The 27,584-nt window shown below is 42.4% G+C and overlaps 1 protein-coding gene across 1 annotated transcript in view; it reads left to right on the top strand.

Annotated features, from left to right (window-relative positions):
• ank1a (ankyrin 1, erythrocytic a) overlaps positions 1-27,584 on the top strand; it is a 69,607-nt gene that overhangs the window by 33,876 nt on the left and 8,147 nt on the right. Inside the window, exons 2-38 of the mRNA XM_029509916.1 lie at positions 6,882-6,983; positions 9,421-9,519; positions 9,815-9,913; positions 10,229-10,327; positions 10,495-10,680; positions 10,826-10,924; positions 11,010-11,108; positions 11,206-11,304; positions 11,491-11,688; positions 11,796-11,894; positions 12,026-12,124; positions 12,229-12,327; positions 12,415-12,612; positions 12,735-12,833; positions 12,957-13,055; positions 13,150-13,347; positions 13,451-13,549; positions 14,256-14,354; positions 14,749-14,847; positions 14,933-15,025; positions 15,174-15,246; positions 15,407-15,427; positions 17,333-17,711; positions 17,899-17,981; positions 18,103-18,196; positions 18,283-18,507; positions 18,941-19,095; positions 19,179-19,390; positions 21,135-21,339; positions 21,533-21,629; positions 21,772-22,000; positions 22,150-22,278; positions 22,373-22,492; positions 22,598-22,682; positions 22,815-22,889; positions 23,252-23,383; positions 23,566-23,721. Of these exons, the coding sequence (XP_029365776.1) occupies positions 6,882-6,983; positions 9,421-9,519; positions 9,815-9,913; positions 10,229-10,327; positions 10,495-10,680; positions 10,826-10,924; positions 11,010-11,108; positions 11,206-11,304; positions 11,491-11,688; positions 11,796-11,894; positions 12,026-12,124; positions 12,229-12,327; positions 12,415-12,612; positions 12,735-12,833; positions 12,957-13,055; positions 13,150-13,347; positions 13,451-13,549; positions 14,256-14,354; positions 14,749-14,847; positions 14,933-15,025; positions 15,174-15,246; positions 15,407-15,427; positions 17,333-17,711; positions 17,899-17,981; positions 18,103-18,196; positions 18,283-18,507; positions 18,941-19,095; positions 19,179-19,390; positions 21,135-21,339; positions 21,533-21,629; positions 21,772-22,000; positions 22,150-22,278; positions 22,373-22,492; positions 22,598-22,682; positions 22,815-22,889; positions 23,252-23,383; positions 23,566-23,721 (4,831 nt within the window). The remainder of the gene's footprint in view (positions 1-6,881; positions 6,984-9,420; positions 9,520-9,814; positions 9,914-10,228; positions 10,328-10,494; positions 10,681-10,825; positions 10,925-11,009; positions 11,109-11,205; positions 11,305-11,490; positions 11,689-11,795; positions 11,895-12,025; positions 12,125-12,228; positions 12,328-12,414; positions 12,613-12,734; positions 12,834-12,956; positions 13,056-13,149; positions 13,348-13,450; positions 13,550-14,255; positions 14,355-14,748; positions 14,848-14,932; positions 15,026-15,173; positions 15,247-15,406; positions 15,428-17,332; positions 17,712-17,898; positions 17,982-18,102; positions 18,197-18,282; positions 18,508-18,940; positions 19,096-19,178; positions 19,391-21,134; positions 21,340-21,532; positions 21,630-21,771; positions 22,001-22,149; positions 22,279-22,372; positions 22,493-22,597; positions 22,683-22,814; positions 22,890-23,251; positions 23,384-23,565; positions 23,722-27,584) is intronic.

The raw sequence follows: 27,584 nt of genomic DNA, 5'->3' as shown, positions 1-27,584 counted from the left end.
ATTCCTCCAGAGATAAACCCTTGGGCCCCTGTCCCCTCAACCCCCACCCTTCTCAGTCTCTCCACCCACCATGCTTACTCAAGTGTGTGCGTCTGGGCATGTGGGCATGTGTGTGTGTGTGTGTGTGTGTGTGTGTGTGTGTGTGTTGGTGTTTACGTTGGACGGGGGGCTGCGTGCTCTGTAACGCAGCACTTGCAGGGGGCAACAGAAAAGACAGCTGTGTATTTGAGAGAAACAGAAAACGTAAGAAAGAGAGCGTGGAGGGCCAACAGGCATGCCAGTCAAGACCGTCACTTTTGGAGTGAGTACCACAAATTCTGCCGTTCTCCGTCTCCTCTTCACCTTCCTCCTTCTTCACTCGCACTTCATCTCTTTTCCTGTCTCTCTCTTCACCCGTACAGTTATCCATCACTCTTATATCATAGCTGTCTTTTTTTGTTTGTTTTTAGCAATATTTTGTTGTGCTATAAAAACATTCTTTCATCATCAAATTTAATGCACCTGCCAATGCTCCTTCCACGTCAGACAGTGATAGGCCAAAACTACTGATACTGGCTTCGATCCCAGTTTTAAATCCTTGTCTTTCAAATATACTACATTTTTGAATATTGATTGATTGAACATTTACTGTACTTGCTTTGTCCATTTTGTTAAAGCTCATGTTAAAGCTTATTTAAATGCCTTGATATCTTAGCTCTGTTTACTGAGTAACATACTTGTTCTCCATCCCTTCCCTGTTTGAGACACTTCTCCAAAATGTGATGTGTCACTTTCTTATTGCTGACCAACTCATGATTTTAAACAAAACGTAATGGAGGTGAAGCAGAATTAAGAACATGTAATGAGTAATTGCTGAAAAACCAAACATAAATGCCCTTGATCAAAATTTTCAGGCAAAGCCTCCCATAGGGAGGGAGCTCAACTGCTTCGGATTATCTTTAATAAGTGAGAAGCATGTGTGTCTAAGATTAATGTTAGGGTGTGTATCATGTTCTGTTTTCATCCTTAATCTTGTTTTTTTTTTTAAACTTTATTTGTTGCTCTTTTTGATGTTCAGATTTTATGTCAACCAGGATTAGCTGTGGTAAGTAAACTATAGGTCAGTAAACTGATTAGTGGGTCAATTAATGAGATTCTTTCAGTGTGACTCTGTAGAGACTATAGACTTTTTAATCTACTGAACCAAAAGAGGTAATTGAACACAGAGTAGACGATCTCAAGGCCCTGCTGCGTGCATGAGTGCTAATCCTTTTCCCCGGGTTAATGGCAGAAGAAGTTTGTCTGGGGTGTTAACGAAGATGATTTCAGATCAATTTCCATCCCTTGTTTTATACCAGTTTAAGTTTCTTCCAAAGTTTGGAGACGTTCACCAGGACACAGACCGGACCTCACCAACAGGAAAGTCAACTGAAATAGCAGTGAGCGGTGGTGGAGAAAATATGTAGTAAGAGTAGCACATCAATGCTAATATCACAAGGACCTGAAGTAACATCAGTCCTCATCCAGAACATGCAAACAGCACTTTAATATTTTACCATGTTGAAGTTACACTTCTTTTAGATTTTATAACAAAACACATTTTATAAAATAATCATTGCATTACGTAGATAAAATCTGAAAATGAAGTAAGCCACATCGCTCCAAAATGTAATGTAATTCTGTAAAGTATTGGGAAATGGAAATACTTAAGCAAATTACAAGTCCCAATCCTCCTTAAGTTCTCTAATTGAAATATTCTACTTATTTACTTTCCTTCGCCGCCAAAAAGTGCTCTCAATGCCTTTGTTTTCTGCAGCTGTAGCAGGTGTGGTACTAATATTTCAATTTACAGTATAAGCGGGATATTTGACAGTGTCAGAGACTTAAAATCACCCTCACAGCTGCACTGAAGTTGCATCTATTCTTATATATTATGTATTCAAAGAGTTATAGTGAATATAACTACTGTGTCACTGTGCCGTTAAACACAGATTGTTTACCATATCGTGATCCTATTCTCCATAGGTTTCAAATCCTATGGCTTTCACCCTCTTTGTCATCCTCACAGTAACCATGACAATCTCATCTACTAGTGCAGAGTCTGCAGCCTGGCCAGATATAAAGAGAGACAATCAATGAGTGCGCTAGGGACAAACAGTGGGATACAGAGGGGTGGGGTGGGGGGTCGGGGGCCTCGGAGTGTGAGAAAGTAAATAGTAAAAATGGGATAGGACGCTTTACCACATATGGGGAATCGAAGCAGACGGACAAATGGTGGGACAGACGTGCAGGTTTACATACAGGCAGTGCTGATCGGGGGAGTGTAACAGTTTTATCCCAGTGGCCCTGAGTGTCCGCTTCCTGTAAATGTGTCTATAGCTGAGCAGTCCCACGGGTGTCAGTCTGATTGAGTCTACACTCACTACACATCAGTAGTCGGAACTTCAACCTCCTCAAGCAGGCTGAGCAATGGAGGCAGTGATGGAGGCCCGATTGAATGAATAAATAAATAAATAAAAGGGGGTGGGGAGGGTGAAAATCAATTTGGAGAGCAAATACGAGTCAGCAGAATTGGGTGCTGGAATAGCTGTTTTAGCACACTGCAGGAATTTCCATATCCGCCGTTCAGTGTTCCTCCGCAACATATAGAAACTGTTGAATTACACTGCTTGGTTTAAATACATCGAGATATTGAGTTTAGCAAACAGTTTGGTGGCAATCCACATTTTATGTTGTTTAAAGTTTAGGAAAATACTGCACATAAAGGAGGACTTGGAATGTACAAACCTACATATGTACCTTATTTCCACCCTTCTGCTGGGTGTATAAAGAGCTGCCGTGGCTCTTAAAATATTCATGAGTTGCACCTGGTGCTGTGTCAGCAAATTCATGTTGTAGTGTGTGTTTTTATGAAAGAGGGAGAGAAAAGGAATGCGTTAGAATCAGAGGGGGTCCTCTGTACGGTCAATTTATGTTCATTTTAATAGAAATGTGGAGATTATCTGAGCAGATAAGGGCTCCATATCCAAGAAAAATCACCCTGATCTTTGACGCAGTGATTCTCCCATTGAGATTCAATGTACAAGCTCCAGGTCTGGATTTTATTTCTCAAGCACTGAAATCTAGTTTGTTAGGAGAAAGGCATTACTTTAAAACAGGGGTCCCTGAGATAAGTTCAGGGTTAGAGGGGATTAAAGGGATGAGGGGAAAAAAACCATACTTCGCACAGTGACACACTTTTTTTTTTTTTTTTCTATCTTCTCTATCTGGCTCGATTTTTGCCTTGTGCATTGCTGTTAAATCCTGAAACTAGCCTCAAACAAAAACAATCTCAAGGACAGAAATTCTTTGGGCCTAAACTCTGATACTACTGACTTGATGGTATAGTACCAACAAATCAACAACCCAGAAACTTTGGGCCTTTCAAGTCGCAACAGTCAGCATCCTTTGATTAAAATCACAAGATGCCTCCCCAGAGATGTGCGATATAATGTTGAAAATACTTTTTTGAATCATTTGTTGCTGAGGTGTAGTAATTTGTGTGACGGTCTGTTTTCGTCACTCTTTTTATCCGTTGCTATAACAGAAGGAGATGGAAGCTACAGTGGCTGGGATACAGCAATCCAGCGTCTACAAGTAATCCTGCACACAGCCTCTGCAAAGAGACGGATTGAGAAGTGTTTCCACAAAGATTTAACACAGATGGAAAGACAGCATAGTCACTATCTAACAGCCATTTTGAAGCTCACTGTGGATGCAGAACAGCGTCTTCTTCAATCCATTACAATTCGGTCACAAACACAGTTTTTGTTCTCTAATCTTCAGTACCCCTGCCTTCCCTGATTCCTTCCCCTTCACACGCAAACACACTCGATCTAATCTAAATTGTCACAAACCCACAATCGATCTCATGTGAAAATTAGGATGGATGCTGATCTCTGACTTGGCTCCTTGTACGCACAAATGCATACATATGTGCATGTTGAGTTTTCGAGCACTGCAGTCCACCGGCAAGGAGGTGATGTCATTCTGTCTGCTGCAGCATCAGCAGAGGAGGCGGGGGGGGGGGGTGTAAGAAGCATGGGATAGAGGAGGGAAAGAAAAAATGAGATACCCATGTGAGGAGGAAAATTCAGAAGACAGGGTTTTTGTGATGGAATAGGGGGATTCATTTTACTTCATCAGGAGCCTGGCGCTGTCTGAGCCTGAGGAAAAGGGCACGCACATTGCAGGACAGCACTGATACTGTTAATGTCAGAGCTGCTGAGCAGGTTACTGTCTTGTTTCAGTTGTTCTAAACGGTAAGATTAGTGTGGTCCTCATTTTGTCCTCAGCCCCAGGCGGTGAAGCTTGTCTGCTCTATGTGGGAATAATCAGAGACGGATTAATTCATCTAAATCATTCCCAGCTTCGATGGAGCATTTTATGTGTGTTTGTGTGTGTACCCGCTGCTGAATGCACTTGTGTACCTGTTTACAACTGAGTTAGTGTATGGGCGTGGTTCCTGCACTCTTATCTATCCACACCACACATGTCTTGACGCAAGTAGTATACACACACACACACACACACACACACACGAACATGCACAGACAAACATGACACTGTAGGACTGGTCACCAGGAGACTGTCCCCGTGAAGAGACATTTACTCTTAACCAGCGACATCATACTTGGGGATTGTAGTGTGAGTCTCTGCCGTCTTGTAAACTTCAGCAGGCTGTTTCCGTGGTGCAGTGCTTTGAGTCCAGGGGGGTGGGATGCCTGCAAAGGGGCCTCAGTTGGGGTCACCATGGTGTCACCATGCTGCCATTTGTTTTTAGTTCATGTATATTGTGTCAAGTAGTGGGTGTCTTTGCATCAGCTGTATTTGCTTTAACTTTGATGAAAGAATTTTTTTTGTCTCACCATGGCAGACTCTACAAACTCACACAGCCTGCATTCTACTGCAGACACCATGCGGACACCATGCCTTGGTAGTGTCCCACAATACTTACGTTTTAACTTTGGTGGATTTTGTATGTGAAGGCTAAGAATGTGAAAAACAGTTCCAGAGGTTTAAATGGATTTCTAGATATTTTAAGGATGGTATGTCCCAGTGTGGCAATTGTAACTCTTGTGCCAAGTTTGTGTTTGTGTGGAGCAGGAGGTTGCTCATCAGTAGTCCAGAGGAAGATGTTTTGTAGGCAATCATCAAGTAAAAGTGAATGAGAAAGTCTGTACAATTAACGCATGTCAGTCAGCGTAACTGAATAAAACCATTAGCTGAAGAGCAACTCAGACTTTACACCACAGTTGTGCTTTTTTTGTTTTGAGTGTGTCTACTTCCTGTAACTTCATTAGTAATTTTTGTTTTGTGGTGCATCCAATGTTTTGTTTTTATCTCTCTTGTGTGGGAATGTCTCATCTGTGTGTATGTGGTGGACAGCTTTTGTAGTGTGGAGTAATCTCTCAATTGTGTGAGTGAACTCTAAAAACAAAAGCCTTTATTGGGGAAGTGATGGTCATGACTCAGAGGCAAATGGCTCCCCATGAGACCGTGTACTCGCACAAAAGCCCAGGATTTATTACTTTACACACAGGATACTGCATGATGACTGGAAACTTTGCCATTGTGTAAATTTCATCTTCATACCAGACATGAGAAACATGAATTACACACAAATTATTTTGCTGCCTCAGTCGACTGGTAGGTTTTCTGTTTCCCTGCCGTTGCCTTCACCTCCTTTTTGAAAGTGACCCCTCTCTTTGCACAGGACTGTGCCGCTGATGTCATGCTGAGTGTGTGTTGTCATTAGTTGCTATGCCTTTACTCCAGGCATGTGGATCTTTTCTCTTTTTTACCCAGGCTCGCTCGCTCTCTCTTTCAAAAGAAGACAAACGACTCCATCACAACAATAGATGACACAACTTAAAGCACTGTTATATGAAGTAGAAAACAGCACTTTCTTTGGTGTTTTTGATGTAGCACAATTTTATCTTCATTTGCGAAAAACAATCACTGGATGATTTGATGGCTGTGGATTTTCCTGAGCAGCATTTTGAAGTAGCTTGTTAGATGGAGAGAACAGATGGGTTCGGGGAGTGGAGAGATTATGTAAGTGAAATGAAAAGGTGCAGGGTTTGCCGCAGTCAAGTTTCTCTGTGTGGTTTTCCCTCATTTGCTCCTGCTTCTCTCCTCTTCTCTGCCTCGCTCCGCCCCCCCTGTGCCGCATGAGTGATCCTGTTTCAGCAGCACCCCTGGCTGCCTGGGAGAGGCATGAAGCCCTCAAACGCAAACAAAACACAGACAAAAACACAAGGCACGCCATGAGCTGGCCCGTGAGCCAGAACTCACCAAACCCTTACTCCCACTCTGTCCTTCTCTCCATTCACCTTGTGTCTCGCGCTTCATTCACACACACACACACACACACACACACACACACACACAAACTCTGAGAGAAACACAGCTCACAGACCAGAGTGTCAGAGTGAAATCACACTTGCCTTATCACCTGAGTACATAGTAGCAGCTGCATTTATGGACAGTTTCTTCAGGGGTTTTGTGGATCTAAGAGACTGGTTGACACTCAGATGGGAGTCTGTGTATTACCCTTACTTCACCAGCTTTCCCACTAAACTGTCAGGCACACACATTTCAAGGTGATAATGCAGATTTTCATACTGCATCCTCTAAACACCAGGGGAGGAAATGAAATGAGAGGAAAACTGATGGGTAACCGCCATCTGGCCACTTTACCTTTTCATTTTTTTACATGCTTTTTATTTTTCTAAGAATAGTAACCAAACTCTGTCTCCTTCTCCATTTTCCTCTCTATTCCTCTACTTTATGTGCCTCTCACTTTCTCTTATACCCCTTACTCCCCTTCTTCTCGTTTCCTCTCTCTGTTTCAATTGCAGGCAGATGCTGGTAACAGTTTTCTCCGAGCGGCCCGTTCTGGCAACTTGGACAAGGCCCTGGAACATATCAAAAATGGCATTGATATAAATACAGCCAATCAGGTGAGAGACCCCTACATTCCCTCAGCTATACGGAAGCACTTGCAAGCAAATGTAACCATCAGCCGGGATTCTCATTCATATTCTCGGCTACTTATCTCTCTCGTACATGCCAGGTAGTCTCTCTCTTTGATCTGCAAACATAATGTTCGGTTGTGGTGTGTACTGGTGCATGGCAAGTGTTCATTTTCCCTGCCAGGGTTTTTTATTCAGCCTTTTTATCTGCTTTCCAGATGATTAAATTAAAGTTCAGGAGGTGGGTGAACTGCCCACCTCTTATTCAAGAAAAGAACAACGTGTGAATTGAAAAAGCAATACAATCTCACCAACGGAGCTGACAAACAATGTCATCACTTTCACTAAACTGAAAAATTTACTGTAGTACTTAGATTCATCAATGTGCACAGAAAGGACACATTATGTGTGTATGTAGGGTTTCAATTTGGACCTAATTCATTCATTGTGTTCTAAAAAAAAAAGGTTTTAATGTATCTCATCATTATTCCTATATCAGCATGTTTTGAGTGTGTAGCATGCATGACGTCTCTGTCCGTTCGGTTGCGTGTGCACTCAGTCATGCACTGCACTGTCTGCATGCTCAGGTAGACTGTTAATCAGAGGCTGGAGGTGCCCGGCGGAGTCTACGGGGTCTCCAGGGAGGGTGATAAATGGGGCGGGGTCTTCTCCTTCGCCCTGCCTCTTCCATTGTGCATCTTTAACTCTGACGGTTGTTCCCAGAGTATCCAGGAAGAGGCAGCGCTAGTGGGCAAGGACTGCTGCCTTCAGAATCTGGAAACGTTGCCAAAAAATGTGTATAATCTGTGTGTGTGAGTGAGAGATAGATTTCTCTGGCTCATTAATCTAACTTAGTCATGGTTTCCCTCCCATTCACTTAAGCTGTCCTCAACATTTTCTAATTATTGTTGATGCTGCTCCTGCCAAGGCGCCTGTGAGGCCCATTCACAGGCCTCATAACATAACCACTTAACCAGAGATGTATTCATGTGTTCAAGTGACACTGTACTGTGGCCATTTCTACCAAACGCCTAAATGATGATTAAGGGAGACACCCATCAATCAAAATATAATTCAGGCAAAAATAATGTTGAATACCAGAATGTTTTTCACTTTCCAGATGGATTTTCTTAGATTTACACGATTTCATTTCATTGTTCTGCATAAGAAATTTCCTTATTACGACAATTTGGCACTAAATGTGTTTGAGTTAAAGTGATGATCTACAGCATAGAACAAATTTTATTTGACTAATGGCGTTCTTTAATGTAAGTAGGGTTTTAATTTGATTAGAGCTCCTCTCATATGGATCTTGTGGCTTGATGCCTTTATGTTGCTGCTACTGTCTTTGTTTATGCCAGCAGATGGTATCAGAATTAGAAACATACATTTTGTACAGGGTGAAACTATTGACTTTCAATATTTATCTAAAGTGTGAATTACATGTATTATCAAACATGGATTATCAAATTACAGAAAATGGTTAATCTACTAACTTTTACAGCTCTAAGCAAATTACAATCCAAGTGTCTTTGCGGTGATATGAAATTTATATTTGAAATCATTTGATTGAAAAGAAAATGGTAAATGATCACTTTAATGCTGGAGACAAGAGTATTGTTGTGGTTGTGTGACTGTTTGTCCTGGTGCTGTTTGCCCATTCTGATGTGATGTGTCATTTTGAAGGGAGTGTGGCCAGGTGGAGGTTTGACTGTGACAGCTGAGTCTCTTGTTAACTCTTCTGGAAACCTCTGCCATGGGTTGTTCACTTGCACACTACCTCACTCCTGCCCCCCCTCCTTCTTCTGCCCCTCTCAGCCTAACAACTGCCCCACTCCCCTCTCTCCTCCACTTGGTATACCGGTTTACTAACTCACCTCCCTTTTTTTCTTTCTTTTGTTTTTCCCTCCTCCATCGCCTCCCTCTGTCCCCTCCCTCCTTCTCTCCTCTGTCTGCAGTAGAGTGATGGTGTGCTGTGGTCTCCCCAATCAGAGGAATAATATCAGTGGTGTGGGAAAGGTCCAACCTCACATGTCCTGTGCGGTTGAAGGAAGGCTGTGTGAGGTCAGACCTATTCCACACGGCTTGTATTCTTCCCAGCCACGAGACCAGCGGCCTGCCATCCCCCTCCCGTCCTTCTCATCCCTGTCTTCCTCCTCCTCATCATTAATTAAATGAAAATGATCACATCCCGATTTCCATCCCCGTAGATGTCGTTTTCGCTAATGACCACTTTGATTCTGAGAGTCACTGCATGCGAGGTGTCTAGTGTAAGTATTTGCCTGCTGTGGTTTGTGAGCGCTTCTGTCACTGAGAGAACAACCCCAGTTTTTTCATTTGATATGTTTTCAAGTTGAGGGAATGTTTGTGTTCATAGTGTGTTTAGGACCCTTCGGTATGAGGTCTGCTCTGCTCTCTCACTCAGAATGGACTAAACGGGCTACATCTGGCCTCGAAAGAAGGTCACGTCAAAATGGTGCTGGAACTACTGCACAATGGAATCGTACTGGAGACCACCACAAAGGTAAAATCCTGCTGCGTGTCTGGTTATCCAAACCCCGTGAAGCTTCGGAAGCTGACATGCAATCACTTAAACTAGCATCAATGCTACTTTTGAAAAAAATACAAATAAATAAAAAATCTAATGACACCCTTCTTTTACACATGAATTAATTTCATGTGTTTCAACTAATTAAACATGGGCAAAGCTTCATTAATCTAGATCTATCATTTAATTACACACCACCTGCACCTGAATATGTTGGCAGCTGATGCATTTGCCTGTGTCCTCTTGCCCTTGTGTATTGGTGATTAAACAGAAAGGGAACACAGCCCTGCACATAGCAGCCCTCGCAGGGCAGGAGCAAGTGGTCACAGAGCTGGTTAACTACGGGGCCAATGTCAACGCTCAGTCCCAGGTGAGATTGTTTGTTGCTCTCAGAGTGGGGATCACAGGACACTGAGGCGACTCATCAGTACTTACTATGTGCAGTTTACTGTGAAACCATTGTAGCATCTATTGCGGTTCCATCTGTTAACATGTGTCTTTGTTCCTATATTTCTGTTTTGGTGTTTCCTTTCTCTGTTTCTTTCCTGTGTACATCCTTGTGCGTGCATCTATGACTGTCCTACCTTTCTGTTGCTGTGCCTGTGTCTCCTCTGCTGCTGCCGCTGCTGCTGTGTGTGTGTGTGTGTGTGTATGTGTGTGTTTGTTGTACGTCTTTTTGAGACAGAAGGGTTTCACTCCACTCTACATGGCTGCGCAAGAAAACCATCTAGAGGTTGTGAAGTTTCTTCTGGAGAATGGAGCCAATCAGAGCATTCCAACCGAGGTACCAAAGACCCGAGAGAAGTTTTCAAAGAATAATCTCCCAAATTTCTGGATCCCCATCCTCACTGTCGTTCCATTCTGTTTCATTCTCATGAGCCTCTCTCCCTACACTTCTCCGTTTTCTCTCTGTGAGCAATTCAGTCTTCTGACCCTCTCCGTGTGTTTTAGGACGGATTTACCCCTCTGGCCGTGGCTCTTCAGCAGGGACACGAAAATGTTGTGGCCTTGCTCATCAACTATGGCACCAAAGGAAAAGTCCGCCTGCCTGCACTGCACATCGCCGCACGCAACGACGACACACGCACAGCCGCAGTGCTTCTGCAGAACGACCCCAACCCCGATGTCCTCAGCAAGGTGTGTGGATGTCTGTGCACATGTGCAGGGCATGTAAAGTAGGAGTGGACATCTTTGTAGCCTGTCCTTGTTTGGTTTGACTATGAGTTTCTAAAGAGCAAAGGGGATGAGAGTGATGTATAATTACGCTGATGTGTCCCAGCAGACTGGATTTACCCCCCTCCACATTGCGGCACATTATGAAAACTTGAACGTAGCTCAACTACTGCTGAATAGAGGCGCCAATGTCAACTTCACCCCAAAGGTAGGTAATATCTAATTGTTCAGTCACCCTTTTTCACACTCTCTTGTCTTTGTGTGTCTCTAAGTGTGTTTGTGTCTCTCTGCAGAACGGCATCACTCCTCTGCACATTGCATCTCGACGAGGGAATGTGATCATGGTCCGTCTGCTGCTGGACAGAGGGGCCCTGATCGATGCCAAGACCAAGGTACAGCGTACATCTCTCCCACTGGTTCCTAAGCTGTTTGATTTACTTACTGTCTTTGATCCGTCATTAACTAAATCACAATTGTCTTTCTCTCCAGGATGAGCTGACTCCTCTACATTGTGCGGCCAGAAATGGTCATTCCAGGATTATAGAGATCCTGCTGGACCATGGGGCTCCCATCCAGGCAAAGACCAAGGTAAACCATGTACTGTAGAAGCAAGTAAAGAAAATTCAAGTGCATGATCAGCGTGCTTCAGATATTTTGGTCTTATTTGAGTGAACATTAGCCCAACACAGCCGTGTATTCCTCTTTTTGCTGCTTTTTAATTTGTTTGTTTTTCACAGAAAAAGAATTTACCTCCTCTTTTTTTTTTTTTTTCAGAACGGCCTGTCTCCAATACACATGGCAGCACAGGGCGACCACATGGACTGTGTCAAACAGCTCCTGCAGTACAACGCAGAGATTGATGACATCACACTGGACCACCTCACACCTCTGCATGTGGCGGCACACTGCGGCCACCATCGCATGGCCAAAGTACTGCTGGACAAAGGGGCCAAACCCAACTCTCGGGCACTGGTCAGTGCCAAACACAGAGAGGAAAACACTGTTAATTTATCAGTACGGGCATGGCAAAGTTTCTTTTTCTTACCGTGGCGATGATAACTGTTGCTTCATTTTTACAGAATGGTTTCACTCCTCTGCATATTGCCTGTAAAAAGAATCACATGCGTGTGATGGATCTCCTGCTTAAACACTCTGCATCATTAGAGGCTGTGACTGAGGTGAGAGATCAGGAGAGAAATACAAAATCATTTGGATTCATTTGCCTGAAAAAGAGTTAAAATTAAATGAATAACACATTGAGGGAGCATTAATAGATCTGCAGTTCACATTCTGCCCTCCCTTTGAACAGTCTGGCCTGACCCCCCTGCATGTTGCATCATTCATGGGCCATCTCAACATTGTGAAGATCCTGCTGCAGAAAGGAGCTTCCCCCAGCGCCTCCAATGTGGTGAGTTATGATTTCAGAATCCACAAACACAAACGGCTAAATAGTACTAAGTATTGACTCTTGATTTTGTGGCTTTGTGTTTCGTTTTGTGCGTTTGTGCGCAGAAAGTGGAGACTCCTCTCCATATGGCATCTCGGGCGGGGCACTATGAGGTGGCAGAGTTTTTACTGCAGAATGCAGCACCGGTGGATGCAAAGGCCAAGGTAGAGATTTCACCAGGCACAGGCAGACAAACTCTTTTCACATTTTATACAGTTACATCTCACCAGCACTTTCTCCTCCCGGTCCAGGATGACCAAACACCTTTGCATTGTGCTGCTCGAATGGGTCACAAGGAGCTTGTGAAGCTGCTGCTGGAGCACAAAGCCAACCCCAACTCCACTACCACAGCAGGACATACACCCCTACACATCGCCTCCAGGGAAGGTCATGTACAAACTGTTCGCATCCTACTGGACATGGAGGCTCAGCAGACCAAGATGACCAAGGTAAGACACCCATTTTACATGTTGTAGTCTATGTATTAACTTCAGTTTAAACATATTCTTAATTTGGACTTTGAGCCTCAGTCATCTAACAGTGTGTCCAAATTGTGTTGGTGCCTCTGTAGAAAGGCTTCACCCCATTGCATGTGGCCTCCAAGTACGGCAAGGTAGATGTAGCAGAGCTGCTGCTGGAGAGAGGAGCCAACCCTAATGCTTCAGGGAAGGTGAGAGAAATAAAAAAAACAACCTCCTGCTCTATGGCAGAATTTATCAAAAGGTTTAAGAAGTGTTGTGTGATGTAACATTTCACGATGAAGCTTTGTTTTTTGTTTTTGTTTTTTTCACAGAATGGTCTGACTCCTCTGCATGTTGCTGTTCATCATAACAACCTGGATGTTGTTAACCTGCTTGTCAGCAAAGGGGGGTCACCACATAGTGCAGCCAGGGTAAAAGGAAAAACCACAAAACCACGCACAGTTAAGCCTGAATGTGCCAGCTAGATGTTAGTTTTTCTGACAGCTGCTCGTGTTTGTCCTCCAGAACGGATACACTGCCCTGCACATAGCATCCAAGCAGAACCAGGTGGAGGTGGCTAACAGCCTGCTGCAGTACGGCGCGTCAGCCAATGCTGAGTCACTGCAGGGCGTCACCCCTCTCCACCTGGCCTCGCAGGAGGGTAGGCCTGACATGGTCTCTCTGCTCATCTCCAAACAGGCCAACGTCAACCTCGGCAATAAGGCGAGGACCCCGCAAATGATGAAATCCTGCTTGTGCGTCTGCATGTCTGTTGTTTGTTCTGTGGTTTACACTAAATGTGTGTCCTTTCACTTTCTTCATACAGAGTGGATTAACCCCACTCCACCTTGTGGCACAAGAGGGTCATGTTGGCATTGCTGATATCCTGGTGAAACAGGGAGCCTCAGTCTATGCTGCCACACGGGTAAGACCTCTTCGGTCCCACCTTCCTATAATTGAAAGAATCATTCAATATCAACAGACAGTGAAGAGAGTTCCACTTAGACTGTGGCCAAGTTAACAAAACTTGTAGAAGTCGGTGTAAAACTCCTTGTGCTGTAGCAAGAAGTATCTAACGTCTGTAACAAAAATAGCCTGATGCTCTCAAGGCAGAGGGTTATGTTACCATCATTACTCTGGTGCTTTGGATTCACGGCTATGTTTTGACATGGAGTTGGGTCAGATTTCTATCTGTTATAGTAAAGTTTAAAATATAGGATTAATCATATAATGTGCAATAGTGCCACAAACCATAGACTGAAAAAATGAATCCCATTGATATGATATTTTGGACATGAGATAAACTGTATGCATCTCACGTGGCAGTATTTGTTAGATGGCTCTTCAAACTAAATTTGATGACATAAGGGTAAGAGAGTTCTTGGCATTTTTATTGTCTACCCTGACAGTAGAAGTAGAGGTATCCTGCTTTTCTTAAATTACAGCCTGAAGAAGAAAGCTCTCCTTTCAATGTGAATTTCACCCATGAGTTGATGTAATATTCATGAGTAACTCAACCTTAATTATGATCAAATTTACATAATCTAGGCAAATTTAAAGGTCATTAAGACACTAAAGTGACTTTCAGGTTATTGAGTGGAAGACTTTCTACTATTTTCCTCTCCTCTCAGATGGGTTACACCCCCCTGCATGTGGCGTGTCACTATGGAAACATCAAGATGGTGAAGTTCCTACTGCAGCAACAGGCCAATGTCAACAGCAAAACAAGGGTGGGTGCCTCCCTCTGGTTTTGGGTAAAACTACAACATGACTCAGAGCTCCACAGAGGCAACTCTTATTCATCAGTCAATTCAGATACAATACACGTTATGAATATCACCGGTGCTGATATTTGTTAGGATCAGTTTTACCTCTGTTATGTGACACATAAGTATAATACAATATTTTATGATTCCTGTACATTGTTTGTATGCAATAGATGGCAGAAGTAATTTGTTTTCAAAAACATGATTTGCTAAAACATTCTCAAAAACAGAGGTACTTTAAAACTGGTTCAGTGATTTGTGATGTGATGATAAGTTCATGTGTAGAATAAGGAATTCTGTTACTCGGCTGACGGGTATGTGTTTGGAAAAAGTTTCCAAAGATGTTGTCTTCTTCCAGCTTGGATACACTCCTCTGCACCAGGCGGCCCAGCAGGGACACACAGACATTGTGACACTGTTACTGAAGCACGGAGCCCAGCCCAACGAGACCACCACAGTGAGCATCAATGTGGCATCTCCCTGAAGCTCATTGAAGACGTTTGTTCTGCAGTGATGTGATCTAACTGCTTCTCTGTCGGTAGAATGGCACTTCAGCGCTCGCCATCGCTAAGAGGTTGGGCTACATCTCTGTGATTGACGTCTTGAAGCTTGTCACTGAAGAGACGGTCTCCATGGTGAGAAGTTTAGAAATCTTACTATGCCCTCTGATACAGCACTGGGATTATGTTACCATGGTAATAGCACGGAAATACTGTCTAACAAGTTCAAGCTTAGAACATTTTCTCTTTGTTTGGATCTTTCTCTTCCAACTCTGCCCTGCAGACAACCACAGAGAAACATCGCATGAGTTTCCCTGAGACTGTGGATGAGATACTAGATGTGTCTGAGGATGAAGGTAGAGCAATACAATTGTTTTAATGACTTAAAACAGTAATAAACAATATCTAATTGATTGTCATTGTTACAAAAAACATTGGTTCATCTCTACAAGGTTAATTTAATTACATTGCTCAGATTTTTTTTCAATTGCTGTTTTGCCTCTTGCCCTTTTTTAGGAATTGCACAGCTAACGTTAGGTATGAATGTCTCTTTTTGTCTCTCTTTTTGCGGCATTCATAGGTTGTTGTAATAAAGTGTGTGGCTCCATTTCAAGCTCCCTCTGTCCATCTTTAGCTCGCTGCCTCTCTCTTTCTTTCTCTCTGTAGTGGTGCTCACTGTGATGGTGGCTCTGGTTTCTCATTGGCATGTACCCATAGCGTCCATGTCTGTAACCTTTATATGTCTCTTCAATAACACATTCATCCTCTAACTCTGCAGGTGTCTTTTTCCCTCTTTGTGATGGTACCACTCCTTGTTTTTGGGGTCCATTGGGTCCATTGTTAGTATTATCAAATCAAATCTATTGAAGATTTGCTTTAAAATTGCTGTGGACTTTAGTAAATCAGAGTTTGTGTGTTAGCTTTCCCCCTAAACTCACTGTTTTGTCTAAAGTATTGTCTGCATTCACATGTATCCTTATTGTGCACCTTACATGTGAACTGTGTTTGCTCAGTCGGTATTTTTAGTGGTTTAGTAAAGTGCGTGAGATTAACATTTTGGTAGTGACAATGGATGAGGTGATTACATCAGAGAGAAACTGTAGTAAAGTGACATTCATCCATAGCCATACAGAAGCTCATAATCAGCCAATTGTTTTGGTTTTCTGACCTGCAGCATCAAGTTTTTGATTGATTCAAAAACTTCTCATGTTGTCAGAATGTTTCAGTCAGAATAGGCAGCTGTTTGCAGCAGAAAATCTCAAATAACCAGACTTCCCCCTGGGGCTGGTAGGGAACAAAAAGAGAGGTTAAAGGAGAGGGGATATCAGAATTAGGCTCAGATAAACAGAAACATGACACCAGATGAAGCCTTATTCAGCTCTTAATGTGGAAATGAGCCTCAGTTTGGCTCATCTACACATTTAACCACTAAGGTTTGCCATATCATCTTAAAAGTGATGATACTGTGTCACCAACGTCCACAGCTTTTTCTCCTGCAAGCCACCAAAGTCATCAGTTTTTAATGCCCAAAGTTTACAACAACACTGACCATGATGTCAGAGGACATCATGTCTTGATATTTTTAGTCCCCCTGATAATATAACTGACAGATTGTCAAAGTTGCTCTAAATATAGAAAGCTGACTTGCCGTCTTAAAGACACATTTCATATCTGGAACGATATGGTGATGCTGGCAGGGTGTCCGATGTACAAGCTTGCGTACAGTAACACCTTGCCCACGTAAAGCGGTACGTGCACGAGGCACGCCAAGCAGAGAGTATCCAGGGTATGAGCTGACTCATGAAGCTGTGGGACATGAACTCATGGAGTCAAAGTGTAATGACACCTACTGTACGACATCACTTTGGCTCTGCAGCGCATTCAGACAACCACCTACACATTCACAGAAGCTGCGCTCACATGCTCACAAGTGAAAACATACACAGAAGACTAGTTTTGTTGCTGGTGAAATCTTGAAAATGACAGCACCTTCTTGGGGGGTAAGTGACAAAATATCAACGTTTGGTCACATCAGGATGTGCTCTGCTTTGGAAGTGAAGCAAAGATCAGCTTGTATACTCGTTATGTGTGTTGTTAAGCTGTCGTGATTGTCTCTGTTTTTGTATTTGTGTGTTTGAGAGCCAATGCTCTCATACATCATCTGGCTCACAGAGCCAAACCTCCAAAACCTGTTTTTCGTTTGCTGTTTATTCACTAGACAACAAATTTCCATAATGAGTTAATGCTGATGTATGTGCTCTGTGCACATCTATAATAATATTGTCTCTAACTGGGTTCTCATTGGGGTTTGAAATCTTCACACTACACAAAGTTTCCTTTTGTTTTTTGATGAAGTGATGTTGAGCTGTGCTGAAACTACAACTGATTATTATTAGCTGCTGTATTGTCCCTGTCCTTGTACTCTATTTTAAAATATTTCTTTTTTTAAAAGTACCTGCATTATGTTCATGCCCCGTGGACTAGAGCTTAGGCCAGTGTACAGAGCATCATCACTAATGTCTCATTCCACCAGTCTAACACCTACACCACAGAGCCATCATCTAAATCCTGGCCTATCACGTTTTCTAACCCATCTAACCTCTAACAATCTTGTTCTGTTTTCTCCCTCTCTTTCTCTTGCGCTGTTTCACCAACCTGACCATGGTCTGTTCGCTCTCTTTGGCATGTTGTTCTCTGAAGGAGAGGAGCTCTTGGGGACAGAAGGGGCCAGGTACATGAAGATGGATGACATGAAAGACCATGATGACGATTTCCTCTCCCCCAAGAAATCACTGGAGTACGAGAGAGGGCTGGGCACAGCGTAAGGGGGTCTGGGTGGGGGAAGTAGGGGAGAGAGCCAAGCTGGTAGTCATGGGCTGATAGGTGGATGGATGGAGGGGGATGCACCATGGACACTCAGTTAACACCAGGGATGAACACTTGGGTGGAGGTGAAATGTAGAGAGTTGGTTTTTTGTCTGATTTTAGTTTTTTCTCTTTTCAAAATAGAAATTACTCGCCAGCCATTCCCAGGATCCCACGTGTCTCCCCAGAGACTGTTATCTTAAAAGAGCATGTGATGGATCAGGTGTGTACAGGAACAATGACAGTTTTAGATTCATAGAAATTATAATGTACTTTTGATGAGTTCATGAAGTGTTTTTTTTGTTGTTGTTGTTGTTGTTTTGTAGCAACACACTCCACTTCCACTGCCCAAAGAATATGATGAAGACTCGCTGATCCCCAGCAGCCCAGCGACTGAGACGTCAGACAACGTCAGCCCAGTGGCCAGTCCAATACACACAGGGTGATGACCATTTTATGATCAAGCATAGTTCACATCATCTCTATTTCATATCTGATTCGTTAGTGAGCACAATTGTCCAACGACAGGTTCCTGGTCAGTTTTATGGTGGATGCCAGGGGCGGCTCAATGCGAGGCAGCAGGCATAATGGCCTGCGTGTCATCATACCTCCGCGGACCTGTGCAGCCCCCACCCGCATCACCTGCCGCCTGGTGAAGCCTCAGAAGCTGACCAGCCCCCCTCCACTGGTGGAGGGAGAGGGGCTGGCCAGCAGGATCATCTCCCTGGGTCCAGCTGGGATGCAGTTTCTGGGGTAAGGAAGCTACTGAAGAACCCTTTATCAACGATACTCTCAGCAATTCAAATTTTCTATCTGTCGTTCTCCCAGAAATACTTCATTTATTTATTTATTTTTTTGTTAAAAAAAAAAAATTAAAACAAGGAAAAGATTGATTTATTTTATTTTTTTTTAAATAAGATGAGATAAAGAAATGGCAGCTTGAAAGTAGCCTATAAAACAAGTAAACTTAAAACTATGAAATAGTTTCTAATAATGAAATTATAATAAGTAGGCTAGTGATTAATTATATGACCTATTGCCAAAACATTATCTGTAAGTTGTAAGTTATGACAGTAATTTTGTAAATGCTTAATAGTATTGGAACCATTGTCATACTTCCTAGTTTCATTGTTATTACAAATATCACTATTTGCTCATGTACGATTCAATCTTCTGTGTTGTTCAGACCAGTGATTGTGGAAATCCCGCACTTTGCCGCTCTGGGTCGGGGTGACCGTGAGCTTGTGGTGCTGAGGAGTGAGAACGGCTCTGTCTGGAAAGAGCATCGCAACCGCTATGGTGATGAGGTGTTAGAAACGATCCTCAATGGGATGGATGAGGGTAAGAGTTGAAAAGTGTTGTGTTGGTAGCGGGCTGGCAAACACTCAAAAGTGGTTTAATCTGACCTTGTCTTCTCTCCCCAGACTTAGAAAGTCAAGAGGAACTTGGGAAGAAGCGAATTCGTCGTATTATCTCCACCGACTTCCCCCTTTATTTTGCTGTTGTATCACGCGTCCAGCAAGAGAGCGACCTGATTGGTCCTGAGGGAGGTTCGCTGACAAGTAAACTGGTGCCGATGGTCCAGGCCACATTTCCTGAGACGGCAGTCACCAAACGAGTCCGCCTGGGGCTGCAGGTGAGATGGGACGATGAGGAGAAGGAAGGAGAGGAAAGACAGAATCGTTAATGCCTGTGTTGCCTAAAAAAAAAAAAAAAAAAAAGCATGTTGGATGTCTTTTGATTGATCTTGGAATGACCTGATCATATCAGCACGTGTGCCAAGTTTTCCGTTTGTTTTGCTTTTCATAATTTTAGGACCTTTTTCTTTTATGTCACACTGCATGCACTTGGCACCTTTATACAACTGTGGACTGCTTGTTCAGTGCTGATATGTTATTCTTTGTTTTATCTTCCGTGAGGTCTTTCTTACTAATGTATTTATTCTAATTAGTATGTTTAACACATTTGTTTAAGAAATGTCAAACATCCTCTTATGAATTGTTGGTGTGGCCAGGGAAACCTGTGTTGGAGCTCAAACTCATGTCCAGTGTTTTGGCATCACAAATATCTGACAGCAGAAGTCAAAAAGAGGCCGCACGTGAGCTGCGGCCCTTTTATTGTTTGTATAGCTACACTTTTCAGGTCAGCATCCCTCCAACATACACACCAAAGAAAAGAGATTTTATTACGCTTTACCACAGTTATACAGCAAATACTTATTTTTAAGACACTATAATTATAAGGATGAAAATGGGGGCTTTCTAAAAATCTCACCTTTGTGCCTGACCTCCTCAGGTCAAACCAGCCGTTTTCACACAAACATTCATATATGATTTGGTCCTAACCTTCTGCCCCTCTGGGCTGTTTGAAAAAGAAATGTATTGATTGTACGATCCAAATCATTACTGTTTGGTAACGGGATATTTTAATATGGTTAATTGCAGATTGCACCCTTTTAAGTCAATAATTAGTCATTAACCATAAGATTGTATTTATTTTGGCACAGTGACACTTTTCACTTGAAGCAGTTTCAGTTTCCTTTTTTTCTGTTTCTAAACAACAAGTACATTAAATACTATTTTTGTTTTCTGCTTACATAATTCTTTAAAGTTTGGCAATTTGTGCTGATAAATATGTAGCATTTTCACAGTTTGGCTAATTTGGGATTTTAAGATTCCCATTGTATGTTTGATAGTATGATTCTATCTCCTGTTTTTAACTAACAAGAAAGAATTCAAAATAATTTTATACATTTCTTGTAAATTAACTAAATGCTACCACACATGCTATAACCTCTGGGCAGAAAATAGTGACTCTAACCGAATGTAATTAGAATACACATGTTTTTAATTTTCAATATTTCCTTGTACAGTTTATTTCAACCAGTTCATCATTTTCAGGAACAAAGCTATTCAACCTAAATGTTGATGTAGTAGTCATGTCATGCAAAACCACAAAGCCCTTTTCTTTGATATCTTTTTTGCATTAATGATTGTAAATCCTTCTTGTTAACACAAATTGTTACTTCTTCTCAATAAAAAATAATTATTAAGTCCTTCAACCAATTCGTGTTGCTATTGTTTTTTCAAGGTGGCTATTTAAACCGTGAGGTGTTGAATTCACTCTGGGATTCTCTTTCTCTTTCTCTTCACCTTTAATTTCTCCCACCTGGTTTTGCTTTATTTGGCCCATTTCCTTTTCATCCATTGCTGAATCATCTACCTTCCATTTCCCGCCATCCTATTCTCCCAAAACCTTGATTAAATCTCCTTATTCTGTTCATGTGTTTCTACTACATCTAACTTCCATCCTTTCTACCTCATCAAACTTGTGCCCTTGCCACCTCCCCATTTTTTTCCATCATTTACTTTCAAACTCAGGCTCAGCCAGTTCCAGATGAGCTGGTTGCAAAGCTGCTGGGTAACCAGGCAAACTTTAGCCCCGTTGTCACTGTGGAGCCTCGGCGACGCAAATTTCACCGACCCATTGGCCTGCGTATACCCCTGCCCCCGTCGTGGAGGGAGAGCCCTCGAGACTCTGGGGAGGGTGACACCACAAGCCTGCGTCTGCTTTGCTCTGTCATAGGTACTGCATGCCATGACTGGGAGTTGTGTGGGTGGGTGAGTGTATGTGTGCTCTGTGATGACAGGATCAGTTTCCTTCTATGGCAAGTAAAGATTTATGGGGAAAAAATTGATGATATGCAGTGTGGGGTATGGTTGTTGGACAAAAAAGTAGTTTGTTGGGTTCTTTTTTTTTTTTTTCTTCTTGTTCCTAGGAGGCACAGCTCCAGCCCAATGGGAGGACATCACTGGCACCACCAAGCTTATCTATGCTAATGACTGTGCCAGTTTCACAACAAATGTGTCAGCACGGTGAGCTCTGTCTGCAGCAATTATACCGTAAAAAGGTTAAATACAAGTCTATGGAATCTCAAATGGTCTTAGTAATTAGCTGGATCGTGATCATAGAGACTTCTGTGAAATGCAGTGATAACGTGTTGTTGTGTTCTCTCAGATTCTGGCTGGCAGACTGTCCTCGGACAGCTGAGGCCGTCTCTTTTGCCAACCTGCTCTACAGAGAACTGTCAGCCGTACCCTACATGGCCAAGTTTGTAGTGTTTGCCAAGATGAATGAGCTCCGTGAGGGCCGCCTGCGGTGCTACTGCATGACCGACGATAAGATGGATAAAACCCTGGAACAGCATGAGAACTTCACAGAAGTGGCTCGGAGCCGAGACATAGAGGTTAGTTTGGAGGCGAGGGCAGTAGATCGCACAGATGTGATAAAATTAGATTTCTCTCTATTAATCAACTGACAAACAAACAGCTTGGACTACGTATTTCTACTGTGGGTTTATTTGGCTCAGACTAACACCTGTGTCACACCTCACAGGTGATGGAGGGAATGCCCCTCCACTTGGAGTGCTCAGGAAATCTCGTGCCTGTGAGGAAGGCCACCCAGCAGCCTCGCTGTTTCAGCTTCCAGGCCTTCAGAGATAACAGACTTCCTGTCTCTGTTAAGGTGTTATAATTTGTCTGACTTTTCGTGTCACTGTTACATCACACCCATCTCCACGGCACATGTCTACATTGCTTTGTTTGTGTCTGCTTCGAAGGTGAGAGACAGCAGTAAAGAGCCTACTGGATTTTTGTCTTTTCTGCGCAAGTCCACCAAGTATGAGGATAGTCAGCACGTGCTCTGCAACCTCAATATTACAATGCCTCCATGTATCAAGGTAAACCTCTGAGTTAGTTTACATAACCAAAGGGTATTTATTGTGTATGTTTATCACTTTTCCCTGAGATGTCTGACTCGGGTGGTGTTTGTTTACCTCGGGCAGATTGTTGGGAATGAAGACCGGAGGAGAACTCTCACCCCACTGGCATTAAGAGAAAGATACAGTGCCCTCAATGAGCCTGCAATGGGTGGGACACTCACACCACCACAGCTTCACAGTTTTCTCAATTATATTGCTATTTTACATGCAGAATGTATGATCTCAAATTTACTTTTTATAGTCGGATGTTTAAGCTTCACTTGTGTTCTGGTCTCTGCAGCATCCATGAGTGCCATGGAGAGGACAGAGCTGAAAATGGCTGTCATTGCAGAACAGTTGGGACTGAGCTGGGCTGGTAATACTTGATATATATAAACATTATTAATCCAACGTAATATGATCTCATATACTCTTATATATGTCTATAGTGAACCTGTTCCTTTGACATGAGCCATCCATGATTATCTCATGTCTGACCAGCCCACCTACCTTGTTGCCAATGAAACAGTTATGACATGGCAACCAGCCAATTAAACAATTCATTTTCTGCTTTTCTGCCAGAAGCCATGCTTATTTTACAGAGAACGTCGCCTCCCTTCCGGTTGGAACTCTTGAGAAGTCAACTCCTTTCAAGAACAAGAACATTAATGCTACGGCTGCACGACCCAAGTGTAATAAATATTTCTATTGTTGATTTGATCTTCTCTTCTAAAACAGAGTTGGCACGGGAGCTTCAGCTCAGTGTGGATGACATCAATAAAATCCGCGTTGAAAATCCCAACTCCCTACTGGAGCAGAGCTCTGCGCTGCTCAATTTGTGGGCCACACGTGAAGGCAAGAGGGCCAAGAGTAAGTACATGATATCCAGGATTGCCGTGCATCTCACATCAACTTCATATCATATTCTTCATCTTTAATCCAGTCAGAGTGAGATTGGTGTTGTAACTGCTTCAGTGTTTATCCTGGGAAACCCTGCCCTTCCTTTTTCCTTGTCTGCTCATGTGTCTCTACAACATGCACCTTCACTGCAGTGGAGAGCTTGTACACTGCTCTGAAGAGTATTGACCGCATGGACATCGTCAGCATGTTGGAGGGCCAACCAGTTCAGCCTGCAAGACAAGGCTCCCGTGAGCTCAGCAGATGCCGACACAATGAGAGAGACCACCTTTCTCCTGGTATGACCAATGGTAAGCTCTCTTCCCAGATCCCCTTATGCAGCCCCTTCCCTTCACGTTCACATTAACCCCAAACCGATTTAACAATAAACATAAATCCTTTTCCCCTAAAATCCCCTGACAGTAAAATGTAGGTTGTGCCCCTCTGATTTCTCTCTGTTGTTCCTTGTACTATTCCCCATGATGTTTTTGTGATTGAAAGCTGCCACAAACTTTTACAGGACTTTACCCCCAGCAACATGCAGAGGGACTCAGGACACTCCTACTGTACTACAAACTCTGAAGTGTCGTTGGTATTAGATTTTACACAGTGTCTACTCACAAAGCACTCCAAGCAGCGTAGTTATTTCACGTACAGATAAACTCTTTTATCATCATAGTTTCGTAGTTTTTTGTTGTGGATAAGATGTATAAATCTTTCAGATAATCCGACCAGTTAATTTATGGTATTTGAAAATGTACATTTTTCGACATCTTAGCTCGGTTATTTTGTTACAAAACAATGCTGTATCATACATGATCAATTCATATAGATAAGAATAGCCTAACATAGCCGCCCTTCTTACTAATTGTCAGTCCTCGGTCTTTTACTCCTTTTCCTCATGGTTTCCTTCACACATGCATAACCTGCATCTTATTGACTCCATTTTCACCTCTGGACTGATGCGAGCCCCCCCTTCTCACTGGACTGGCTGCTCTTCTCTGTATCCAGTGTAGGCGATGAGTCAGTCCGCCAGGTGATAGCCCCTCTCTGTGAAAATTGGAGCAATAATGAGAGATGTAAGAATGCATACAGAGCTGACCATGAGGGTCAAAGGGTGAAAAGGGGAGACGTTCAGATCACAGCTGCAGTGAATCTGATAACAGTGGATCTGTGTGTCTGTCTATCTGTGTCTGGCTATTTGCCTCCCAAAGGCTGTTCCTGCTTTGATGTTCTGCATAACGACATGGTGGCACTCTGAATACGATGACGTTTGTCTTGTGCTTAATTCACAATGATCACAGCGACAGGTTTCAGGCGGTTCTGCTTCACTGTTATATTTTAGTATGTCAACGACGCGGAAGATCAAACCTGACATTTAAGATGTTCAATTAAATGACTCAATGAATAAGATGATCAGATAAATTGAAACTGAATTCATCAAATCATTGAAAGAAACATAAATAAAACAGGAAAGGAAGTGTAAAACAGATTTATGAATGTTTAATGAAATTAAATAGGCCCCCACAATAAAATAAATAAATGAAAATACATTAGATATATTTTATTGCCCCCCTCCTAGTTTTTTCCCTTTATTGCTTAGCTTAAAGTGAATTTATTCATGTACTCATTTCATATTAAAGAATAGTTTCATATTTTTTTAAATATTCTATTTGGCTCTGGAGCTGAAAGAGTCACCACCAGCACTGGGTAGCTAAGCTTGCTAAAAGACTGGAAACAGGTGGAAGCAACTACCTTAGATTTGTTGAAGCTCTGTCTTTGGCAGAGAGTCTGATCAGCATAATAACACCAACACTTTGGTTTTTTGCACGAATCAGAGCAACTTGACTGAATAATTACTACGCTTTCCTGAGCTTTAGAGGCGCCACTATCTGTTTCCTGTCTTTTTGCTAAGCCACCTAGCTGCTAGTAGTAGCTTCCTATTTACTGTAAAGGCATTGGTTTCCTCTTGTAACTCTAAAATTATCAATCTAAGTCAGGTTCAGTCCTCCATTCAAAAGAAACTGTTTTTTATGCCAAGCATTTTTTACTCAAGACACTTCACTGAAAAAGCTGAATATTTGTTAGGAGAGAAGAAAAACACATTACTGCAGCCTTTATTCTATCTTTCTGTCTTTGTCTGCTCTTCGTTCTGTCTGGAAGCAATGACTGTAGGATTTTACTTATCAGTCTTTCTTCATAGTTTTAGTGCATCTCTATTTTGGGTAAGCAAATTTCAAGATTTACTCAAAATAATTACAAAGTGAGCGGAAAAAGAAGCAAAAATAAAACACTAAATGATTGCTTGACGTCCCTCCTCTCAGACTTTTGTAAAGGAGCTTTCAATGCTGTCTGCCTGTGGTTGCATGGGGAGTAGTTTGAGTTTCTTGAGAGCTAATGTTGGTGCACCGAATGTCCTTTTGGGAACCCTGTTTTCATTCCCTGTGAAACTGTCCCTCTCTCTGTGTTTCTCCGGACATGTCATCTGCAGCCTGGCCGCCCTACTCTTCCTCCTTCTCACTCCTCTCCGAACTCTGACCTCATGCCGACCTCATATTGACCTCTGACCCATTTCTTTTTTCTTTTTTTTTTTTTCGACGAATTTTTTAATTGTTTGTATTCTTGAAAACCACACCTTTATTCAATGTCCGCTCTGTGACTAATAACCCTCACATAGACTGTGTACTCAGCACCCACTGGGAGGGGGGAGGTGACCCTCACTCTCTCTCACCCTTTCTGTCTGTGTTCATCACCCTATTCCTCTTGCTGCCCTTCTTTTCTCTTTTTCCCTCTCTGTCCTTCCCTTCTTTCCCTGACCTCCTGCCTGACTGCATGTGCATGAGTGCTGACTTTCATTGTTCATCTCCCCCTGTGTTTGCATGATGACACTGAGCTGAAGAGCAGGAGGGCTCATGGGAGATGACGACTCAAACACTGCATTGGCATGTAATGCTTCTTAACCGACAGATATGTGTCGCTGCATGGCATGCATACTGATAGTGACAGCCTGTCCACGTTCCTCCTCAGTGATCTGTCTTAAAGGCGGGGGAGGGGAGGGGTGGGGGGGTAAAAAAGGCCACAAACCTTTTTTGTGAACTGTGACTCGTGTCTGCTCTGTTCATGTATGGATGTTGTGGTTGTTTTGTATGTCACTGATTCTACATAAACAGTGTCCTTATTTTGTGTGTTTAACGTCTTTGTGAGGGTTGTATAACGCAATGATTATTTTAAATGGTTTTATTATGTAATGTGAATCTTATCAGTTGGTCTGTGTGAGTGTATCAGTGTGAGCATCTTTATATATGTTTTCAGTTGTAAGTGGTTTATGTCTTCCATATATGTGTATTAGTGTATAAGCGTGTGGTTAAATGGTATTTGTATGTATTTTATATCAGCATCACCGCTTTGTCTCTCTGTATTTCTCTCTTTCAATCAGGGGGGTCAGGCAATCATGGCCATATGTTTCATATTTTACACTTTTCCTTCTCTGTCTCTATTCCTTTCTTTCACCACCATTCTCTCATCTTCTCACATGAAGAGAGAAAACTGAAAAACATTTTCATTATTGTTGCCAAAATCATCATGTTCATTTTCACCACCATCTCATCCATAATACAGTGATAGTACTGTAAAGTTTCCAGTTGAATTCAGAATTAGCTCTTTTTATTATGATATTATGTCTATTATGGTTTTTTTCTTTTTCCTGCATCGTATTCTATTCATATTAAACTGCCACTATACTGAAAGTTTTAAAACAATATTCAAAGTAAAGCCAAATGACGGTCAAGCATTCACAAATGTAACAGTACCTGACAAAGCAAGCAGCAGAACGGGGATGTTAAATATATATTTAACACTTTATCCAATATTTTAACTGAATTTCTTTCTTATCAGAAGATAGAGACAAGATTTCCTTCATGTTTTTGTTGTTAACTGCTTTTCACAAAATAGAGAGTAATTAATACAAAGACAGGAGTATGCATTAATAATTTTCATTGACTAGACACAGTAGTCGAGAGGCAGAAAACAAGAAATGAAAGTAGGACAAGGGGTCTAGTTGGTTGCTTCGTGTCACAAATATCTCCTGCACTCTCAGCAGTGCTTAACGGCAACACCGTCAGCCATGAATCAAGTTACAGCCTGCGCAGCCCTGCGCCATTTTCTCATCACTATA

The sequence above is a fragment of the Echeneis naucrates genome, chromosome 9 (assembly GCF_900963305.1).
Source record: "Echeneis naucrates chromosome 9, fEcheNa1.1, whole genome shotgun sequence".
Taxonomy (NCBI): Eukaryota; Metazoa; Chordata; class Actinopteri; order Carangiformes; family Echeneidae; genus Echeneis; species Echeneis naucrates.
The sequence above is the reverse complement of the archived record's forward strand: the minus strand, read 5'-3'. Positions and strand labels throughout refer to the sequence as shown.